Consider the following 24,672-nt stretch of genomic DNA (forward strand, 5'->3'; position numbering starts at 1 on the left):
ATCTTGGCAGAATGCCAAGCCTCTGAGGTACGGGTCAAGGTCAAGGGACTCTCAGGCTGTACTGATAGACGCTCTGGTGGTTCCTTGGAATTTCAGTCTCGCATACCTATTTCCTCCGTTCACTCTTCTACCTCGGGTCATTGCTCGAATCAAGCAGCAGAAGGCGTCAGTGATCCTCATTGCACCGACGTGGCCTCGCAGGATTTGGTATGCAGACCTGGTGGACATGTCATCTCTTCCACCTTGGTGACTTCTGTTTAGCAAGGACCTTCTACTTCAAGGGCCCTTCCTTTATCCAAATCTAGTTTCTCTGAAGCTGACTGCTTGGAGATTAAATGCTTAATTTTATCCAAGCGTGGCTTTTCAGAATCGGTCATTGAGATCATGATTCAGGCTCATGAACCTGTGACTAGAAAGATTTACCATAAGATATGGCGTAAATATCTGTATTGGTGTGAATCCAAGGGCTATTCTTGGAGTAGAGTCAGATTTCCTAGAATCCTATCCTTTCTTCAAGAAGGTTTAGAGAAGGGTTTATCGGCAAGCTCCCTAAAGGGTCAAATATCTGCCTTGTCTATTTTGTTACATAAACGTCTGGCAGACGTCCCAGACATGCAATCGTTTTGTCAGGCCTTGGTCAGGATCAGGCCTGTGTTCAAACCTGTTACTCCTCCATGGAGTCTTAATTTAGTTCTTAAGGTTCTTCAAGGGGCTCAATTTGAGCTTATGCATTCCTTAGATATTAAGTTGTTATGTTGGAAAGTTTTATTTCTTGTTGCTATTTCATCTGCTCATAGAGTGTCAGAGCTCTCGACTTTACAGTATGAGTCTCCTTACCTTATTTTTCATTCGGGTAAGGTGGTTTTGCGTACTAAGTTAGGGTTTCTCCCTAAAGTAGTTTCAGACCGGAATATTAATCAGGAGATTGTTGTTCCTTCCTTGTGTCCTAATCCTTCTTCTCAAAAGGAACGGCTTTTGCACAATCTGGATGTGGTGCGTGCATTAAAGTTCTATTTACAGGCGACTAAGGATTTTTGTCGGTCTTCAGCTCTGTTTGTGGTATTCTCTGGAAAACGCAAGGGGCAGAAAGCTATGGCTACTTCTCTTTCTTTGTGGCTGAAGAGTATCATTCGCTTTGCCTATGAAACTGCTGGACAGCAGCCTCCTGAGAGAGTTATGGCTCATTCTACGAGGGCTGTTTCCTCTTCCTGGGCATTCAAAAATAAAGCTTCTGTGGAACAGATTTGCAAGGCTGCAACTTGGTCCTCTCTTCACACTTTTTAAAAATTCTATAAATTTGACACTTTTGCCTCGGCTGAGGCCTCTTTTGTGAGAAAGGTTCTTCAAGTAGTGGTGCCTTCAGTTTAGGTTCCCTGTCTTGTCCCTCCCTTATCATCTGTGTACTCTAGCTTGGGTATTGATTCCCAATAGTAATTAGATGATCCGTGGACTCATCGTGTCATTAGAAAGAAAACAAAATTTATGCTTACCTGATAAATGTATTTCTTTCTTGACACGATGAGTCCACGGCCCGCCCTGTTCCTTAGACAGGTTGTTGGTATGTTTATAAACTTTAGACACCTCTGCACCTTGTTGCTTCCTTTCTCTCTTTTGCTTCGGTCGAATGACTGGGGTTAGAGGGAAGGGAGGTGATATTTAACAGCTTTGCTGTGGTGCTCTTTGCCGCCTCCTGCTGGGCAGGAGTGATATTCCCAATAGTAATTAGATAATCCGTGGACTCATCGTGTCAAGAAAGAAATACATTTATCAGGTAAGCATAAATTTTGTTTTTTCCCTGCTTGGTTCAATTATTTGTTTTTGTATGGTCTTTAAAATACGAATTTTATTGTGCACTTAGCGAGACATCCTGTTTTCAGGGTAAAAAGTGGCTTTAGATCATTCCACCAGTGAAATAGAATTACTGGTGAGCATTCTTTAATATTCTCGCCAGCACAGAGAGCTTTAGATTATCAAGCTCTGAGTATATAATGTAAGTATTTGGACTTTGTATATACATGTTGAGATAAGATATGGAATATTTTGAGTGCATAGATAGTGATAAAATAAGGAAGTCTGCCAACTTAGCCCTTTTGAATTTGTTGAGGTTTCAAAGAGTAAAACAGTATTTTAACCCCTTCAGTTTCAGAGAAAAACTTGACCAAAGTAAAGTATAATTTTTAGCATTTTTGCTATCACTCCATTTAAACAGAAATAGCCATGTTTTTTTTTTTTTTTATCATATATAATTATTATATATAATTATTTTTAGTTGACAACCTAAGGAATTGATCTAGGCCCATTTTGGTATATTCCATGACACCATTTTGCTGCCAAATGCAATGATATTAAAAAAAACAACTAACTTGTTCACAGACTTTAGGTTTCTCACTGAAATTATTTATACTACTGCAGTCATAAGACAAATGGTTGTAAAAGCATTGTTTAGAAACAGCAGACATGCTTGGCTTTGCCATTTTTTTGGGCAATTTAAACGCCATTGATTGCAGCTGCACACCACACTTCTGAAGTTCCTGGCAGTGAAGGAGTTAATTAGGTAGCTTGTAAGGTTAATTTTAGCTGTAGTGTAGAGATGACCCTCCCACCTGACACCTTCCATCCCCTGATCACTAACTGATCCCTCCAAAATAGCTCTCTTCCCTCCCTCACCCCCCGACTGGCCACCACCATCTTAGGTACTGGCAGACAGTCTGCCAGTATGCAGTTTAGGGATATATTGTTTAAATTCCTGTAGTGTATGGAACCCTCTACACAGACCCACCCACCTCACCTCCCCCTCACACTACTGCACCATCTTTGTTATTGGCGCAAGACACATATTACATTATAATGTTCAAAAATAAATTTAAAAGATTTTGTGTGATTTTTCTTCATTTCAACGAGCTTGTGATCATCAGATGCTCTAAGAAGAAATGTACCCATTTCAATTTACCCATTTCCATCTTCACCTAAAAACCTTTTTTTGTTTTTTTTGTTTTGTTTTTAATTTGTTTAATGAATCAAGACAGGATAATGCAAAGAATAAAGAAGGGTACTGAACATAGTACATACATTACTATTTGGTTTCTGTATATATTTAGAAACCGTGTTTATGCATCTCAATCAGCACCCCTCCTGATTGCTCTAAGGTGTCAACAAGCATACATTTACCCATTTATTTTTACCAGTCCATTGCCAGGACAAAGAATGAGTTAAAAAGGCGCAAATTGGCTTTTAATTAAGAAAAACAAAAATTATTAACACAATTATGACTTCCTCTACCAGTTCCACTCCCCAACCTTGTTTCATATTTTTTGTGTTAACCATTTATTATCATCCCTATTTTTTAAGTACTAAGACCACCCCTTCCTTTGTCTTTGATTGACAGCTCTTACACCCAATATTTTAGTCAATGTGTCAATTCACATGAGATTACATTTTGGAGACAATAAATATATTATAATAATGTTTATAAGCAATAACTATATGTATTATATTGCTAGATCAAGAGAATATATAGAGGCCGAATTATCAAGCTCCGATAATGTCGGACATGATATGCTACAGCGTATCATGTCGGACAGACATTGATAAATCGGCCCCATAGTGTTAACTTTAACCTCATAAATGACAGATAGTTAGAAATGCATGTAGAGTGCTTTACCAGTGAATGGTCAGTGCCACATTATTATGGCATAAATGCCAGTACCAATGCAAATATGGCAATGTTTTATTGTTGTGGTATTACACAATGATAAGGTACACTCCCAAGACAAAAATGAATACTTTAGATACCATCCTGGAGTCATTTTATGATCACCAAACTATTTTAGAAGTAATTTGCACATCATCAAAAATCATCAGGCTTGTAAAGTGGTTAGCTAAGGTAAACAATTCTGGGCGATTACTTTAGAATGATTAGCAGATCACTTTACTGATTACTTCACAAGCATGAAAAGCCAGTGAATGACTCTCTAGAGTCATCTCACTTAAATATTTCAGCCTGTGGGCATACTTCAGAATGGCTTTTTATGACTAATCTGGAGTCATTGATTACTTCAGAATGACACCAGGAAGATTATCCTTTTTGACTAGGGTTAGCAGTAAGGAGGTTTTTCAAACAGGGTCAGCGCTTGCTAATAATCCAGTGTAGTCTTGCTAAGTTGTAAAATGCCTGATTTCTTATGTGAAATTTCATGTTATGCATTTGGGTAAGTGTTATGACGTCATCAGTTATTCATTTGAGGATCTCATTTATGACATTGTATATGGTGTAATCTATGATACAGTTGATATTATCAAGTGGAGCATTATAATGGGACTTTTTGCCCCACAGGCTTTATTGTCACATTCTTAAAAATAATTTTTTGAACTTGCCTGATTAAATTAATTTGCACAAGGATATACTATTGTCTTGCTTAACAAAACAAAAAAAATTGACAATTCAAAGAAACATTCTATTTTTCATTGTTACCTATTTCAGAGTCCACGGTTCTCCCAAAGATAAACACTGTTCCAGCCATTATGGCAGAAATTGTTAAAATAATAATAAGGATGGCCCACCAATGATTCTAAAAATGCAAAATACAGAGTTATACTTTTGGAGAACATTGAAAAAAATTAACAAATACAATTATTTTATATATGTGCATTTTGTAATGAATAAACACTCTTATGTTGTGTGCTTAAAGGGACACTGAACTCATTTTTATTTTTTCTTTTGTGATTCGGATAAAGCATGCAATTGTAAGTAACTTTCTAATTTACTCCTATTATCAGTTTTTCTTCGTTCTCTTGCTATCTTTATTTGAAAAAGAAGGCATCTAAGCGAAGGAGCCAGCCAATTTTTGGTTTAGACCCTGGACAGCACTTGTTTATTGGTGGGTGATGTTATCCACCAATCAGCAAGAACAACCCAGGTTGTTCACCAAAAATGGGCCGGCATCTAAACTTACATTCTTGCTTTTCAAATAAAGATACCAAGAGAAAGAAGAAAATTTGAAAATAGGAGTAAATTAAAAAGTTGCTTAAAATTGCATGCTCTATCTGAATCACAAAATAAATAAATTGGGTTCAGTGTCCCTTTAACAGGTTAATGTATGCACTGAATGTAACCCAAAGAAGTAATTAAGTTTTAAAGCCACAGACTTAACTTCTACCAGTCTTGTTGACATCAGATGAGATATTTAAGCAATAGTATGTTAAATAAAGTGAAACAGAGGGAAAGTGCAGGCTTCCATATTCAACTATAAAGTTAAAACAGCATAACACCTGCATACGTCAAATTAAGTGTAATGTGGAAAGCAAACATTAAGCTTCATCTCAAACCCTAAGCTGCATCTACCACTGGAGGTCTTCTGGCTTATTTCTTCCATGTCTGGGCAATAATACCTGATAAAGATCTTGTACATGAGCTAAGTATGCTGCACTCTACTTACACTATTGTTTTTTGCAACACTATGCACCTAACGTATATTGGAATAGGTCAATGTTTTACAATGTACTATTCCAGGGGCAGAAGTTGAAATAGTCATTCATACTAGTGTCTGGAGATGGACACATCACATGGCCCATGGTCTACTTACTATGTAGTTTTATTTTATTCACTGTAATAATTATACTGCTAATGGGGAGAAAAAAGTTAATACTTGTGTTGAGGTCTCAGGCGTTAGGGAAAAAAGGCTGCAAAGGGCTTTAACATTGAGATAGTCATTGCCAAAAAATATTGGCACCCCTGCATTTCTGTCAGATAATGTACCACTTCGCCCAACAAATTGTTGCAATTACAAATGTTTAGGCATTCTTTTTTTTTTTTTCCCTTTTGTTTGTATTGGTATGACACAAAGAAGTGGAGAAAAAAAGCCAAATCTGACACATTCCATGCAAAACTCCAAAAATGGACAGGACAAAATTATTGGCACCCAAAATTTAATATTTGGTAGCACATCACTTGGAAAAAATAACTGAAATCAATCGCTTCCTGTAACCATCAATGAGTTTCTTACACCTCTACTGGAATTTTGGACCACTCTTCTTTTGCCAACTGCTCCAGGTCTCTCAGATTGGAAGGGTTTCTTTTCCCAACTGCTTTTTTGAGATCTCTCCACAGGTGCTCTATGGGATTGAGATCTGGACTCATTGCTGGCCAGTTCAGTACTCTCCAGTGCTTCATCTTAAACCATTTCTGGGTGCATTTTGACGTGTGCTTTGGGTCATTGTCCTGCTGTAAGACCAATGACATCTGATGGAGACCCAACTTTGTGACACTGGGCCCTATATTGCACCACAGAATTCTTTGGTAGTCTTCAGATTTCATAATGCCATGCACACAGTCAAGACATCCAGTGCCTGCAGCAGCAAAGCAACCCTAAAACATCAGTGAACCTTCACCATGTTTGACTTTAGGGACTGCATTCTTTTCTTTAAAAGCTTAATTTCTTTTTCTGAAACAGTAGAATGATGGGCTTTACCAAAAAGCTGTAATTTTGTTTTGTCTGTCCACAGCACATTCTCCCAAAAGGATTTTGGCTTCCTCAGGTAAGTTTTGGCAAACTCCAATCTGTCTTTTTTATGTTTCTGTGTCAGCAGTGGTGTCCTCTTGGGTCTCCTACTATAGTGTCCCTTTTCATTCAGATGGCAACGTATAGTGCAAGCTGACACATTTGTACACTGTGCCTGAAGGGCAGCTTGAATTTTTCTGGAAGTTGATGAGGTTCTTTAGCCACCATTCGAACAATCCTTTGTTGCAATCTTTGATCAATTTCTCTCTTTCTTCCATGTTTGAGTGAGATTAGCTACTTTGCCATGGGCTGTAAACTTCTTGACAATGTTGTTATCTCCAAAGATCTCTGGAAATTGACTTGTAATCTTAAGATTGTCCATGATTTTCCACAATTTTTGTTCTCAAATCCTCAGACAATTCTTTGCTGCTCTTTCTCTTCTACGTGTTAAGTGTGGCACACAGAGACACACAACAGAAAGGTTGAGACAATTTTTCACCATTTAAACTGGTTGCTGGTGTGATTTCTATATTGTCAGCACCTGTTAATTGATACAGGTGAATTTAATTACAAATTACAGGAGCATCACAAACTTGGAATGCAGTTATTTCTTACAATTTTGAGAAGGTGCCAATATTTTTGTCCAGTCCATTTTTGGAGTTTTGTGTGCAATGTGTCAGATTTGGCATTTTTTTCTCCACTTTTTTTGTGTCAAACCAATACAAACAAAATAAATAAACATGAGAATGCATAAACATTTGCAATTGCATATATTTTCTGGGCGAAGTGGCGCATTATCTGACAGAAATGCAGAGGTGCCAATATTTTTGGCCATGACTGTACATACATATACATGTCTAAAAATGTATATTTACAGACATTACACACATATAAACACATAAATGCATATCTACACACAAATAGGCATTGGAGCCCTTTTCGGTCAAGTAGCTGAAAACATGAAACTTCATATTTATGCAATATTCATATTTAATAAAGTGTTAATCTGAGTTTGTACTGATAATATTTCCCATTCCAATGTTCTTCACATAAGGGAACATGTTCTAAGTACTTGTAAATACATATTTTTATATATATATATATATATATATATATATAGATATTTAGATATATATACATACACAGTATATATATATATATATATATATATATATATATATATATATATATATATATATATATATATATGTGTGTGTTTGTATATATATATATATATATATATATATAGGTGTGTGTGTATATATATATATATATATATATATATATACACACACACATACAGTATCCCACAAAAGTGAGTACACCCCTCACATTTTTGTAAATATTTTATTATATCTTTTCATGTGACAACACTGAAGAAATTACACTTTGCTACAATGTAAAGTAGTGAATGTACAGCCTGTATAACGGTGTAAATTTGCTGTCTCCTCAAAAGAACTAAAAACACAGCCATTAATGTCTAAACCGTTGGCAACAAAAGCGAATAAACCCCTAAGTGTAAATGTCCAAATTGGGCCCAATTAGCCATTTCTCTCCCCGGTGTCCTTTGACTTGTTAGTGTTACAAGGTCTCAGGTGTGAATGGGGAGCAGGTGTGTTAAATTTGGTATTAAGTTTGGCTCTTACACTCTTTCATACTGGTCTCTAGAAGTTCAACATGGCACCTCATGGCAAAGAACTCTCTGAGGATCTGAAAAAAAGATGTGTTGCTCTACATAAAGATGGCATAGGCTATAAGGCCATACAGTGGTTTCACAGGACAGGTTCCACTCAGAACAGGCCTCGCCATGGTCGACCAAAGAAGTTGAGTGCACGTGCTCAGCGTCATATCCAGAGGTTGTCTTTGGGAACTAGACGTATGAGTGCTGCCAGCATTGCTGCAGAGGTTGAAGGGGGGGGGGGGCAGCCTGTCAGTGCTCAGACCATATGCCGCACACTGCATTAAATTGGTCTGCATGGCTGTTGTCCCAGAAGGAAGCCTCTTCTAAAGATGATGCACAAGAAAGCCCGCAAACAGTTTGCTGAAGACAAGCAGACAAGGGACATGGATTACTGGAACCATGTCCTGTGGTCCGATGAGACCAAGATAAACTTATTTGGTTCAGATGTTGTTGTCAAGTGTGTGTGGCGACAACCAGGTTAGGAGTACAAAGACAAGTGTATCTTGCCTACAGTCAAGCATCGTGGTGGGAGTGTCATGGTCTGGGCCTGCATGAGTGCTGCCAGTACTGGGGAACTACAGTTCATTGAGGGAACCATGAATGCCAACATGTACTGTGACATACTGAAGCAGAGCATGATCCCCTCCCTTCGGAGACTTGGACGCAGGACAGTATTCCAACATGATAACCCCAAACACACTTCCAAGACGACCACTGCCTTGCTAAAGAAGCTGAGGGTAAAGGTAATAGACTGGCCAAGAATGTCTCCAGTCCTAAACCCTATTGAGCAACTGTGGGGCATCCTCAAACAGAAGGTGGGGGGGAGCCCAAGGTCTCTAACATCCACCAGCTCCGTGGTGTTGTCATGGAGGAGTGGAAGAGGACTTCAGTGGCATCCTGTGAAGCTCTGGCTGATCTCCATGCCCAAGGGGGTTAAAGCAGTGCTGGAAAATAATGGTGACCACACAAAATATTGACACTTTGGGTCCAATTTGGACATTTCCACTTAGGGGTGTACTCACTTTTTTTGTCAACGGTTTATACATTAATGGCTGTTGAGTTATTTTGAGGGGACAGCAAATTTACACTGTTATACAGGCTGCATACTCTCACTACTTTACATTGTAGCAAAGTATATTTCTTCATTGTTGTCACATGGAAAGATATAATAAAATATTTCCAAAAATGTGAGTGGTGTACTCACTTTTGTGAGCTACTGTATGTATATATATATATATATATATATATATATATATATATATGTTTGTGTGTGTATTTATAATTAAAAAGAACATATTCTATGTGAAGAACATTGGAATGTTAAATATTAATATTTCATTTCGGGTTAGTGCACTTGAGAAAATGTGACCAGGTTTGTCCGACTTGTTGGGTGTTCGTTCCCCCCCCCTTTTTCATGCTCCATTGAAGTCTATGGGGAAATACGTTATTGCGGTTGCGATATTCTAACTTTGTCCTTTTGCATGCACAAGCTAAAACATTTTAATTCCAACTTGTAATACGAGCAGTACCAGACGTGTGCGCAAAACGCTTACTTCTAGCCGAGATAGCGTGCAAGTGGGAGCGATAAATAGAACCCCACTCGTAATCTAGCCCATAGTCTTTTATGGAAAAAAAAGTTAAAATTGTAAACAAGAACGCAAAATTAAAATGGTTCTTTATATTTCTATTGTGAAATTAGTCTTGTAGCCCTAATAAGTAGATTCTGTACCTTTTTTTAGATCATTCAGTGAAGTCTGCCCATGTCAGAGTCAGTGTGATATTTCTTCATCATGCTGAGGAATTTTAGATCATTAAGCCCAATGTATTGTGATCTGCCTTGAACACGTTTTAATTACTGAACCTCTAATTTAATTTCTTGAGAGCCGCAATATATAACTGCAGGACTGTAACTTCTTAATAAATCATTCATATTAAAGGGATAGTAAACACCAAAAATGGTATTGTTTAAAAATATAGTAAATCCCTTTATTATCCATTCCCCAGTTTTGCATAACCAACACTGTTATAGAAAAATACTTTTTACCTCTGTGATTTCCTTGTATCTAAGCTTCTGCAGACTGCCTTCTTATTTCAACAAAAGCAAATTTGATTATAAAAGTAAATTAGAAAGTTGTTTACAATTTCATGCCCTATCTGAATAATTAACGTTTAATTTGGACTTTACTATCCCTTTAATATGTGTATTGTAATCTTGGTCATTACGTATAAATTAATATATAAAAAGACTCATCCATGTACCTTCATCCATGTTGCTATGTCTTCTATCTCATTTAATTTTAGGAAAGAATTTTTAAGTCTGGCAATGGGTCCATCTGCATCCACAAGCCGACAGATATGAAATTTGTCACAGTACCCTTGCCTTTTTCCACATGGTGACCCAGGAGGAAGTTGAATAAGAGTTTTTTTAAAATAACGTTCCAGTTCTGCAGAAGATGTACTTTTACAGTAATATCCATCTCCTGAAAATCAAGAACGTTACACCTTTAAAAACATGTACATTTGTTTTAAACAACACTAAAATGGCTTCCTGTTAATGTTTATAGTTTATAAATGAACAACTTTAAAAATACAGTAAACAATTGTAGGTTGTAATATGAAATGTTGAATTATATGTAGTAAAAAAAATAATACTGGAAGTGCATGTTTCAGACTTCATAAGCCTAATTCTACCACATATTTTTTCCTAATTGGCTTCAGTAGAGACCAGATAAGATAACAAACTGCAAAGCAATGCTAACCAATGACAGGGTAAAGTCTTGTCTAGTCCAGTAAAAAGTCCAGAATGCCTTCTACAGATAAGAAGTGTGTAGAATCTGACTTTTTCAGCAAACAATGTGTTGATGCATTCTTAAAATGTTCACACTCAAATTATATGACCCTATAAGTGGAAATCATAAAAATGTCTAAGATTTATAATTGCAATAAAATCTGTGAAAAAAACAAAAATGAATTAAAATTAAATTGAATGCTATTAATGGAAAGGTTTGTGACCACAGACTGAGGTCCCTGTGGTTCAGTTATGTGTGCAGCCTGATCCAAATTCCAACAAGACTAAAAGAAATACTAAACCCAATTTGTTTTCTTTTATGATTCGGATAGAGCATGCAATTTTAAGCAACTTCCTCATTTTCTTATATTATCAATTTTTCTCGGTTCTCTTGGAATCTTTATTTGAAAAAGCAGGAATGAAAGTTTAGGAGCTGGCCCATTTTTGGTTCAGCACTAGGGTTGGGCAATTGTGTTTATATTTGAATGTTAGAACAAATGTTATTGTAGAAATTTGATTTACGTAATCGAATGTTGATGTGAACGAATATTCTTAAAAATTCTATAATCAAAAGCTATTTGCAGTTTTCGAATTTCACTTTCGATTTCGAATGTTCATAATTAGATTAAATCATCTCCACATTCGAAATTTTTGTAACATTCGATTTAACAAATACTATTTAGAAATTCAATAGTTCATGTGGTAGCGAATTTAGTAAATTGATTCATAATAGATACATATATATATATATATATATATATATATATATATATATATATATATAAATTTGAATGTTTCTATTTCGAATATTAAATAATTCGAATATTACATTTAAAGAAAGCATTAGAAATACTATTACAAATATGTAAATTCGAAATTTTCAAAGAGCGGGTCTGCTGCCTTGATTATCTGTTAAAGTGAGATTGTCTGTTTAAGTAAGCAGTTAGCTAAACAAGGTAGTTAGGCAAACAAGGATTTGGAAGGGAAATATAATTATTTTATATTTTTAAGTTAAACCTTTTAGCAAGAATGTGTGAGAATCTCATTCAGTGTACAGCTTGCCACATGTTTGCATCACTGGAGCAGCCACTTCAGGGACTATATGTCTGTGGCAATTGGGAGCATATTGTATCTTTAGAAACTCGTATTGGAGTTCTGGAGGAACGAATTTCAACACTGCATAAAATTCAGACACTTGAAAGGGAAATGGATAGGACTGAGCTGGTTTTTAATGGTTCTATCAGTGGGAATGGGGAGGATTCAGATGAGGAGACTCCAGAATGTAGCTGGGTCACAGTTAGAGGGCGAAGTAAAGGTAAGTGGAAGAGACAGGCCAGTTCTGAGCTGGTACACCCCAACAGATTTGCCAGGGGTTTGACTTTTTAGAGCACTGGGCTGACTTTTCACTTGGGTACAATTTGTACAGTAAGGATGGATTGCACCTGAATGACATGAGTGCAGGTGTGTTGGGGGAAAGGATGGTAGCACGTTTAGAGAATCTTTAAAACTAGGCAAAGGGGGGGAGGGTCAGTTAGAACACAATAGAACAGAGAGATCAGTCTGTGAATATGTCACTCCTATAATATCTCAAGGAAGGGATGACTTAAAGCGACAGTACACTGTTAAATTGTTTTTATAAGAATGTATTTTCAAGGACTTGTTATACCAGCTGCAGAGTATAAAATTTATGAGAAATTGCATTTTTCGGTTTATTTGTGTATATGAAGTAGCTGGTTTTGTGCTTTTAAACCACAGCCTATTACAATGGGTTGAGCTTGCAGGTAATATCAGATCTCATTATGTTATCACTTTTATGTACACAGACTTGCTTCCTTGTCTTATATTTGTCTAGAAAACCAAAGCTCAATACTTAGAGAGAACAATGGAAAATGATCATTTTATTACTTATCATGCCCCTCACTGAGAGTGTAATCTCTTCTGCTGGCTGTGTTTACTTAGGCTATTCAATAGCATATACTCCAGTATAGAAACTTTCAGTATAGGTTGTGATACCACAGGCTAAATCAGCTATTTCAAATGCCAAAATAGGGGTAAAGGAGCTACTTGTAAACAATTTAAAACACTACAGCAGATAGAAATGAATCATTGGGAACAATTTTGGGGTGAACTGTCCCTTTAAGAAATGTCGCATTAGAAAATATGGAGGAAAGCACACCAAGTAGCAGCAGAAAGCACATGAAAATTAAATGTATGACAACAAATGCAAGAAGCATGACAGGTAAAATAGGGAAGCTGGCGCTCTTAGTTGCAGAAGAGGACTATGATGTTATCAGTATAACTGAAACTTGGTGGGATGATTCACATGACTGGGCAGTTAACTTAGAGGAGTATACTTTATTTAGGAGGGACAGGAATAATAAAAGGGTTGGAGGAATCTGCATGTATAGTAAACCTAACCTTAAACCTACAATAAGGGAAGATATTTATGATACAAGTGAGAAAGTAGAGACCCTGTGGGTTGAAATAAAGAGTGGGGGGAAAATCCTAAAAAAATATTACTAGGAACATGCTACAAGCCCCCCAATATTAGTGACCTGGAGGAAACTCAACTACTAATACAAATAGGTAAGTCTGCTAATAACAGTGTTGTAATTATGAGAGATTTTAACCACCCTGATATAAACTGGGCCAATGAAACTAGTAATTCAGCTAAGGGGGATAGATTTTTAAATGTTCACAGGGATAACTTCTTGAGGCCCATTTATCAAGCTCTGAATGGAGCTTGAGGGCCCTTAATTCTGGCGAGTCTTCAGACTCACCAGAAACAGCAGTTATGAAGCAGCGGTCTATAGACCGCTGCTCCATAAGCCTGTCCGCCTGCTCTGATGAGGCGGACAGAGATCGCCACAATTCAACCCGATCGAGTACGATCGGGTTGATTGACACCCCCCTGCTGGTGGCTGATTGGTCAAAGAATATTTGGGTAACAGTGATCATGCAAAGCTTCAGAAAAAATGTATAACAGGAGCACCAGGTATAGGGATAAAACATTAAACTTCATTAAATACAAAGGGTCTCATAACCCCTGGGTAAGAACATACAAATATATGATAGTCAAACAGATGAAAAAGGCTGAACACTGGACACAGCATCCGAACCTAAGGAGGGATTTCACCAAAGAAACAGACAGCGGTGAGTCTATTTGTATATGTATACATACACTTGATATACGGATGTCTGCAAGTGGTTCCCTTGTGATTTAAATTGTGGGGGTTGTTTGGGGAACACCATCACATTTTCATTATTACAAACAGCCAAATTTATGCAGTGGCTATTTAAAGACATATACACAAGTTATTTTTGAAGACAGAGACTCTTTCCATCTTTAGATGAAAAACAGTGCATACACCTAAACATTCCCCTCTTTGTACGTTAACAGTGATCATAACATGGTCACATTTGAAATCTCTTTTCATAAGCAATGTCTTAAAGGTTAAACTAAGACTTTTAATTCTAAGAAAGCAAAATTCAACGATTAAGGAAATCATTAAATCACATAAATTGGGACAAAGTATTCTCTAATAAAAATACAGAAGATAAATGGATAACATTTAAAACTTTGTTAAATAAATATACATATCAATAAATACCATATGGTTATAAAAAATAAAAAATCCAAGCCAATGTGGCTAAATAAAAATGTGTTGAGAGAAATTAGGAAAAAAACGTAGGGCATTTAAATTATTCAAAGAAAATAGTACAGACTCAACATACCTTATTTATAAGGAATATAACAAAGTATGCAAAAAAGCAATCAAATTAGCCAAAAATGAAAAAATTAAAAATGAATTGCAAAGGATTCTAAGTCTAACCATAAAAGGTTCTTTAAGTAAATAAATAGCAAAAAATCTAAGAAGGACAATATAGGTACATTAAAATAGGTTGAGGGTAGCATGGTTAACAGTGACAGGGAGAAGGCTGAGGTACTAAACCAGTTTTTTTCTTCAGTATACACAAGAGAGGAACGAATGGACAATACTTTGGAACAAATTAGAACATGCCAGCCCATACAATTAACTGGGTTATATATAGAGGATATCAGGAAAAAAAACTGTATAATATTAAGGTAAATAAAACTCCAGGCCCAGATGGAATGCACCCAAGGGTGTTAAGGGAAATTAGCAGTGTTATAGACAAACCTCTACTCTTAATTTTTCAAGACTCGTTATCCTCAGGCATGGTACCCCATGATTGGCGTAAAGATGATGTGGTGCCACTCTTCTAAAAGGGAAGCAGGGATGATCCAGGAAGCTATAGACCAGTTAGTCTGACATCAATAGTGGGGAAGATATTTGTAGGGATTATAAGGGATTATATTGATGAGCACATTCGTGTAAACAAGATTATGAGTTCAAATCAGCATGGTTTTATGAGAAATAGATAATGTCAGACTAATCTAATTAGATTCTATGAGGACGTAAGTAAAAATATAGATAATGGGGAATCAGTTGATGTGATATACTTAGATTTTGCAAAGGCATTTGATACAGTGCCACATGGGAGATTAATGCACAAAATTAAGGTACTGGAAATAGCTGAAAATGTTAGCTCATGGATAAATAACTGGATAAAAGATAGGGAGCAATGAGTAGTAGTGAATGGATCATACTCAGATTGGAAAAAGGAAATATGTGGATTCCCCTATGGTTCAGTACTGGGCACTGTTCTTTTTAATATTTTTTTAAATGACTTGGAGCAAGGATTAAATAGTGACATCTCTATTTTTGCAGTTGATACTAAGTTAAGTAAGGTCATTAGGTCAAAGCAGGAGGAACTTTCATTACAAAGGGATTTGCAAAAATTAGAAGTATGGGCAGGTAAATGGAAAATGAGATTTAATATGCGAAAATGCAAGTTTCTACAATTTGGAAGTAAAAATAAGCAGGCAACATATTATTTAAATGGGATAAGACTTAGCCAAACAGAGGAGGAAAGTGATTTGGGAGTAGTAATAGATAACAAGCTGAAGATGGATGGAAGCATAATTCTGTCACTATATAAATCCCTGGTAAAACCTCACCTTGAGTATGGAGTGCAGTTCTGGGGACCGATCACAATTTTTTTTTTTGCAGAACTAGAAAAAGTTCAGAGAAGGGCCACAAAGCTAATAAGAGGAATGAAGAATTTAAGATATGAGGAGAGGCTAGCCAAACTGGGTCTGTTTTGTTTAGAAAAAAGGCGCTTGAGAGGTGACATGATTACTTTATATAAATATATTCAAGGCCCATATACAGAGATGGCAGAAGCTCTGTTTATTCCAAGAAAATTGTTTGTGACAAGAGGTCACAATTTAAGGTTGGAGGAAAGGAGATTTAATCTCCTGCAACAGAAAAATTTTGTTCACCGTAAGAGCAATAAAATTGTTGAGCTCATTACTAAAGGAGGTAGTGAATGCCAATACCCTAGATACATTTAAAAATGGCTTGGATACATTTCTGTCTAGAAACAAAATTCATGGATATGATTGCTAGAATTAAATGGGTCACTTTTTAGTGGGATTATTTAAGATTAACTGGAGCTTTTTGTAAGTATTTTAGATTTGCATAGGTTGAACTTGATGGACTTCGGTCTTTTTTCAACCTCATCTACTATGTTACTATAAATATTGCATAATTCTAATCGAATTATTAGAAAAATTCAAATCGAATATTACATTTAAAGAAAGCAGTAAAAATACTTTTACACTAAACGAATGTTAGAATGTTGTACAAACATTCAAAACGAATGTGTTAAAATTAGTTTAATTTTTTGAATGTTGCAAAACATTCGCCCATCCCTAGTCAGAACCCTGGATAGTGCTTGCTGATTGGTGGTGTTACATTTAGCCACCAATCAGCAAGCGCTACCCAGGTGCTGAATCTAAAATTGTCCGGCTCCTAAGCTTTCATTCCTGCTTTTAAAATAAAGATACCAAGAGAAGGAAGAAAAATTGATAATAGGAGTAAACGAGAAAGTTGCTCAAAATTGCATGCTCTATCTGAATCATGAAAGAAAAAAATACTGCAACTAAAGGAAATGGTGTGTATTTCAGTGAATCCAGAATTAAAATGCATTCAATCAAAAGTACAAAAAAAAAATCTTACCTGGTTTCTTACAGCAAAGCTGACACATTTCGTAGATGGAATTACTTTCACAATCACATTGCTCTAAACCAAACTTTAAACAGATTGATTGACGGCATACCTTTTATTAAAATAAAAAATGAAAAATAAAACATAAAGGTTATGTAAACTATAGCAAGCTGCTGGGGCTGTATTGGGAAGGTAACACGATCTAAGTGGCATGTTTTGTGGAGGATCATGTTGGTAGGTATTATTGAATGCACAGTGAGTCTCCTAGATTACAAGTTTTATGCTATAGAGGGTGCAAAGCGAACGAAAAAAAAGTTGCGTTATTTCACCCTCCATATCGCTGCCATTACAAGTTTCTAAAAAAGTCGCCTTTGCGTGCAATATGGTGGCGATAAGCTCCATACCGCACAAAAGCCAAGGGGTGTTTTGACGTGCTCGTGCACACTTTCCCCATAGACATCAATGAGGAGAGAGTGTTATTTTTTTTTCTAACACCTGAGGCTCAGAATGAAAAGCTCTGTAACGCAACCCTATTGATGTCTATGGGGAAAAATAGTTACGTTTAAACCTAACACCCTAACATAAACCCCAAGTCTAAACACCCCTCTGCCGCCCTGACATCTCCGACACCGACATAAAGTTATTAACCCCTAATCTGCCGCTCCCAACATCGCCACCACTAATACAAGTTATTAACTCCTATTCCGCCACTCCCCGTCATTGCCGCCACTATAATAAAGTTATTAACCGCTATTCCCCCGCACCCCAACACCATAATAAAGCTATTAACCCCTATTCCGCCGCTCCCCGACATCGCCGCCACTAAATAATGTTATTAACCCCTAAACCTCTGGCCTCCCACATCACCGCCACTAAATTAACCTATTAACCAATAAACCGCCAGCCCCCCACATCGCAAAAAACTAAATTAAACTATTAATCCTTAAACCTAACAACCCCCTAACTTTATATTAAAATTACAATATCCCTATCTTAAAATAAATAAAAAATTACCTGTGAAATTAAAAAACCTAAGTTTAAGCTAACAAATAACCTAACATAACTATTATACTAAAATTAAAATAACTACCAATTAAAAAAACGAAATTACACATTAAAAATCCCTAACACTACTAAAAAAATTTAAGTCTAAAATTATAAAAAATAAAAAATACTAAATTACAAAAAATAACAAACACTAAATTATGAAAAATAACAAACAAAATTATCCAAAATAAAAACAATTACACCTAATCTAATAGCCCTATAAAAATGAAAAAGCCCCCCAAAGGGTCCTTTTGTAGGGCATTGCCCTAATGAAATCAGCTCTTTTATCTGTAAAAAAATACAAAGACCCCCCAACAGTAAAACCCCCACCCAACCAACCCCCCAAAATAAAAAAACTTAAATCTAAAAAAAACCTAAGCTACCTATTACCCTGAAAAGGGCATTTGTATGGGCATTGCCCTTAAAATGGCATTCAGCTCTTTTACATTGCCCTGAAAAGGGCATTCAGCTCTTTTAAAAAAGCCCAAACCCTAATCTAAAACACCCAAAAAAAGGAAAAAAATCCTAACACTAACCCCCGAAGATCCACTCACAGTTTCTGAAGTCCGGACATCCATCTTCATCCTGCGGCGAGAAGTCTTCATCCAGGTGGCAACTTCTATCTTCATTCAGGCGGCATCTTCTATCTTCATTCCAGCGGCGCGGAGGGGATCCATCCTTGAAGACGTCCAACGTGGAGCATCCTCTTCATAAGGTCACCGCCGTACACTGGATTTTCAATGCAAGGGAGCCTTTTCAAAATGGTGTCCCTTGCATTCCTATTGGCTGATTTGATTCTTGAAATTCAAATCAGCCAATAGGATGAGAGCTATTGAAATTATATTGGCTATTCAAATCAGCCAATAGAATTTCAGTAGATCTCATCCTATTGGCTGATATGAACAGCCAATAGGATTTCAGTAGCTCTCATCCTATTGGCTGATTTGAATTTCAAGAATCAAATCAGCCAATAGGAATGCAAGGGAAGCCATTTTGAAAAGGCTCCCTTGCATTGAAGATCCAGTGTATGGCGGTGACCGTATGAAAAGGACGCTCCACGCCGGATGTCTTCAAGGATGGATCCACTCTGCGCTGTCAGGATGAAGATAGAAGACGCCGCCGGGATGAAGATAGAAGATGCCATCTGGATGAAGATAGAAGATGCCGCCTGGATGAAGACTTCTCGCCGCCTGGATAAAGACTTTTCACTGCCTGGATCAGGATGGAGTTCCGGACTTCAGAAACTGTGAGTGGATCTTCGGAGGTTAGTGTTAAGGGTTTTTTTTACTTTTTTGGGGTGTTTTTTTTTTAGATTAGGGCTTTTTTAAAAGAGCTGAATGCCCTTTTCAGGGCAATGTAAAAAAGCTAAATGCCCTTTTAAGGGCAATGCCCATATGAATGCCCTTTTCAGGGCAATGGGTAGCTTACGTTTTTGTTAGAGTTAAGTTTTTTATTTTGGGGGGTTGGTTGGGTAGTGGGTTTTACTGTTGGGGGTTCTTTGTATTTTTTTCCAGGTAAAAGAGCTGATTTCTTTAGGGCAATGCCCTACAAAATGCCCTCTTAAGGGCTATTGGTAGTTTATTGTAGGATAGGTTTTTTTTATTTTGGGGGGCATTTTTATTTTTATAGTGCTATTAGATTAGGTGTAATTGTTTTTATTTTGGATAATTTTGTTTGTTATTTTTCGAAATTTAGTGTTTGTTATTTTTTGTAATTTTAGACAATTTTTTTTAGTAGTGTTTTTTTTAATGTGTAATTTAGTTTTTTTAATTGGTAGTTATTTAAATTTTAGTATAATAGTCCTGGTAAAATATTTTATAAATAAATGTTAGGTTAATTGTTAGTTTAAACTTAGTTTTTTTTTTTATTTCACAGGTAAGTTTTTATTTATTTTAAGATACGGATATTGTAATTTTAATTTAAAGTTAGGGGGTGATAGGTTTAGGGGTTAATAGTTTCATTTATTAGTGGTGATGTGGGGGGCTGGCGGTTTAGGGGTTAATAGGTTTAGTTAGTGGCGGCATTGTTACAGGCTTAATTGCTTGCAGTATAGCTATACTGACAAGACTCGTAATGGCTGTGTTACTGTTTTTACACTGAAATGGCCATTTTTTCAGAGTTAAAACCGTAACACAAAACTCGTAATCTAGGTGAGTATAATTACCAGATCTGATAATTTAGCTAATTATTCAGTAAGAAATATAATAATGAATTTGCCCCATTTTTGAGTAACCATTTAATTTGTCAGCAAGTTTACAACAAGGGTACATCATTTACTTTTTGCAGACTGCTTGGTTGAGAGGTCACTGTTTTCTCTTTTATTTTACTGGCCCAATTATTTGAGTTAATGGGATTAAGAAGGAGCTAAGGTCTAGGATTAGTTCATTACTTTTTTAATTGGTTGTTCAAGCTTTAAGTAAATGTACTAATTGAAGTGATGTTATATATATGATAATAATGAAGACCACTTTGGAACAGGTCACATGATCTTGAAGCTTAGAATGACTGGGGATTGTGGCTAGTAGGAGGATACTTGAAGCTTTGCTGGGGTGTTCTTTACCTCCACCTGGTGGCCAGGAGTTGAATTCCCACTAGTAATTGAATGGATTTGTGGACACTCCATGCCAGGAAAGAAAATAATTTATCAGGTAAGTATAAATTATGTTTTCCAGATTACTTTTATCATCAAATTTGCTTTATTCTCTTGGTATTCTTTGTTGAAAGCTAAACCTAGGTAGTCTCATAAACTGATTTCTAAGCCCTTGAAGGCCGCCTCTTATCTCAGTGCATTTTGACAGTGATAGTTCATGTGTGCCATATAGATAACATTGTGCTCACTCCTGTGGATTTTCCAATGAGTGAGCACTGATTGGCTAAAATGCAAGTCTGTCAGAAGAACTGAAATAATGGGGCAGTCTGGAGAGGCTTAGATACAAGTTAATCACATTCTATTGCAATACAAAAAAAAAGCTTCTTGTAAGTACAATTTGTTTACTGTTCCTAACTAGATTTTGTTATTATATCTTCATTAATTAAAACTGTAGCATTCCTTATGGATTACAATGACTTAGAAAATGATGGGAGTCAATATAATCAATGTTTTATATAGCAGTTCTAACGTATTGTAATCTAGCAAAATAAATGTACAGATAATGTTAGATCTTAAAACAAAAAATCTGTTACAAAATGACAAAGAACTGATACTCTCCTTAACAGTGGACCGCTGCCTTCTTGCAGTCTCTCCCAAAAGACTTTAAAAGGGAATCTTGTGAAATGTAGATGGCGCAAGTCCTGAAAGATCACTTTGGATATGTAGATATCTCTGCGAACAAAGGAAATAGGCTTGACGTATATATATATATGCCAAATAATAAGAGTGCAGTATACTCACTCCATAAAATCTGTAATGTCGGCCAGTCTGAAAGGGAGCCCCTTGGTATATGTAATACAGCCAAACTGAAGAAAACTCCAATAAAGAAAGGGTAAGGTACTCTGTATATAAACAAGTAGTAACTTACTCCATTAAAATCCAAATTCCAGCGATGTCACAGCAAAGAAACAGCCAAAAACACTGTGGTGTCAATAAAAATGAACAAAGCTTTTAATATTTCGCTCAGCTCAATGCGTTTCAACAATAAAATGTCTTTCTCAAGAGCAGATAAAAACAGATAAAGATTGCTATGCTGAGACAAACATTGCTGGTTTAAATACAGGTGGCATATGTTCCGAATTCCGGATTAACCGGAAAATGGACTCACAAATTAGAGAATTAAAAGTATGTTTGTTTTTAACCAGAAAAATATCCAATTTTGTATTCAAATGAATAAACTAATTAGTTGTATATAAATTGTTCCGTTTCAGGTCTGAGTGTGTCACATGATTGTCATGTGTTGTCTCGATGACAAACCAGCAATGTTTGACTCAGCATAGCAATCTTTATCTGTTTTTATCTGCTCTTTGCTGTGACATCGCTGGAATTTGGATTTTAATGGAGTTAGTTACTACTTGTTTATATACAGAGCACCTTACCCTTTCTTTATTGGAGTTTTCCCTTTTCTTCAGTTTGGCTGTATTACATATACCAAGGGGCTCCCTTTCAGACTGGCCGACATTACAGATTTTATGGAGTGAGTATACTGAACCTTTTGGCATATATATATACGTCAAGCCTATTTCCTTTGTTCGCAGAAATATCTACATATCCAAAGTGATCTTTCAGGACCTGCGCCATCTACATTTAACATAATTGTAATCTAGGTATCAAAAAGTTACAAAATTACCCCTTGAGTGCATATTCTTGTTCCAAAGTTGCACAAAGTATAATCATCTTTTACAGTAGGTTTTGGACATTTAGCAGATACACCTGTGCAGTTATTCTCAAATGTGCATTCTGTTTCATTCTGACAGTGTTCTCCTTCTGACTTGTAGTAACAACTCTCACTGCAGCAGAGTCCTTCACTTGGACTATAAAGAAAAAAGATATAGTGTTATGCACTATCAGTACATATATATATATATATATTTATATGTGTGTGTATATATATGTGTCAGAAAAGAAAAATATTGTAAAGAAATGGTGATTGATAGATACAGGGAGACGTCATGAGAACTATTCCCCTGGACTAACAAACTTTGTAAATGTTATGTACAAATACAGCAACTTTACTGTTGTTACTATTAAAAAAAAATTGGAGCATGTTCTTTTGTATTAACAATTGCTATATGCAAACTTGCTTAGCATCTGCATGTAAATAAAATGTTATTGGACCTTATGTAATACTGAGTTAGATTCAATAAAGCTCATCTGGTCTGTGAGCTGCTCCAGTGAGGCTGGATGAAAGGCTCCTTGAGAGATTATTGAAAATTCTTAAGCAGTTTAAGTAATGTTGACTACATTTTTGCTGACAATGAGGGTATAATGCAGTGGGATATAGCGCTAGATTATGAGTGGAGCGGCATTTTGCACTCCAGCTCTTGTGTTAACTGCGCTAGAAGTAAGCTTTTTGCTTGCGTCGGGTAGCACGTGTATTACAATTTGAAAGTAAAAGTAACCGCGTTAATATTTTCACAATAGAAGTCAATGGAGCAAGAAAAGTAGGAAAAATCTAACACCCTAAGCATGTACAAACCTGATTGTATTTTCACAAGTGCACTAGCCCGGCATAAAAATATGAATATTTCACATTCCAATGTTCTTCACATTGCAGAATATGTACAGTATATATATATATATAAAAGAAAATTTTTGTAAAATTTTTCTTCAAACCCAAAACGTCTGTTCTCCACTTTCAATACTCTCCTCCGCCCTCCCCCACTTCCTAATACAACTTCTCTGTCAGCCCACGACTTTGCCAGTCACTTCATTAACAAAATTGACTCCATCAGACATGAAATCAGCTCCCAACACAATTCCATTCTCTCCCCCCCTCAAATACTCCCACTCACCCACAACCCTCATAACCTGAAACTTAGTTCATTCTCCCCTGTTACTGAGGACGAAGTTTCAGCACTTATACTGCGCTCTCACCTCACTACCTGTCCCCTTGACCCTATCCCCTCACAGCTGCTCCCCTCTCTCTCTGCTACCCTTACCCCTATACTAACACACACTTTCAACCTCTCCCTAAGCACTGGTACATTTCCCTCATCAATGAAACATGCGCTGGTCACACCTATCCTCAAAAAACCTTCCCTTGATCCTACCTCCCCATCCAACTACCGCCCAATTTCCCTCCTCCCTCTTGCTTCTAAGCTTCTCGAAAAACTAGTATATGCACGCCTATCCCATTTCCTTATGTTAAACTCCCTTCTTGACCCGCTGCAATCTGGATTTCGTCCCTATCACTCCACAGAGACAGCTATTGTTAAGGTCACCAACGACCTACTTACAGCTAAATCAAAAGGCCACTTCTCTCTGCTTATCCTCCTTGATCTGTCCGCAGCCTTTGACACTGTCGACCATCCTCTTCTGCTCCAAACCCTCCAATCCTTCAGCATCTGTGACACAGCCCTTTCGTGGCTCTCTTCCTATCTGTCAAACCGTACCTTCAGTGTAGCCTTCGCTGGGGCCTCCTCCGCCCCATCACCACTTTCTGTCGGAGTACCACAAGGCTCCGTCCTCGGTCCCCTTCTCTTCTCAATCTACACATCATCACTAGGTTCCCTAATTAAGTCCCATGGTTTCCAATATCATTTGTACGCCGATGACACCCAAATCTACTTCTCTGCACCAGAACTATCTCCTTCCTTGCTAACCCGTGTCACTAACTGTCTTTCTCACATCTCTTCCTGGATGTCCTCTCACTACCTCAAGCTAAATCTCTCCAAAACTGAGCTCCTCATTTCCCCCCCTTCTTCCAAAATCTCCACCCCCAATATCTCTATAACTGTCGACAACTCCATCATTACCCCTACCCCGCACGCCCGATGTCTCGGGATCACATTCGACTCAGATCTTTCCTTCACTCCTCACATTCAGTCATTGGCTAAAGCCTGCCGCTTCCACCTTAAAAACATCTCTAAAATTAGACACTTCCTTACACAAGACACAACTAAGATTTTAATCCA

The 24,672-nt window shown here is 36.8% G+C and overlaps 1 protein-coding gene across 3 annotated transcripts in view; it reads right to left on the minus strand.

The window, feature by feature from the left end:
* Positions 1–24,672, minus strand: part of LOC128644033 (disintegrin and metalloproteinase domain-containing protein 10-like) — a 158,642-nt gene that overhangs the window by 25,643 nt on the left and 108,327 nt on the right. For all 3 annotated transcript variants that reach the window (XM_053696795.1, XM_053696796.1, XM_053696797.1), the window contains 4 exons: positions 22,386–22,569; positions 17,071–17,170; positions 10,438–10,658; positions 4,472–4,568 (listed from right to left, as the gene is read on the minus strand). In XM_053696795.1, coding sequence (XP_053552770.1) covers positions 4,472–4,568; positions 10,438–10,658; positions 17,071–17,170; positions 22,386–22,569 — 602 coding nt within the window. The remainder of the gene's footprint in view (positions 1–4,471; positions 4,569–10,437; positions 10,659–17,070; positions 17,171–22,385; positions 22,570–24,672) is intronic.

Source organism: Bombina bombina, unplaced genomic scaffold, assembly GCF_027579735.1.
Source record: "Bombina bombina isolate aBomBom1 unplaced genomic scaffold, aBomBom1.pri scaffold_656, whole genome shotgun sequence".
In the NCBI taxonomy this organism is placed as follows: Eukaryota; Metazoa; Chordata; class Amphibia; order Anura; family Bombinatoridae; genus Bombina; species Bombina bombina.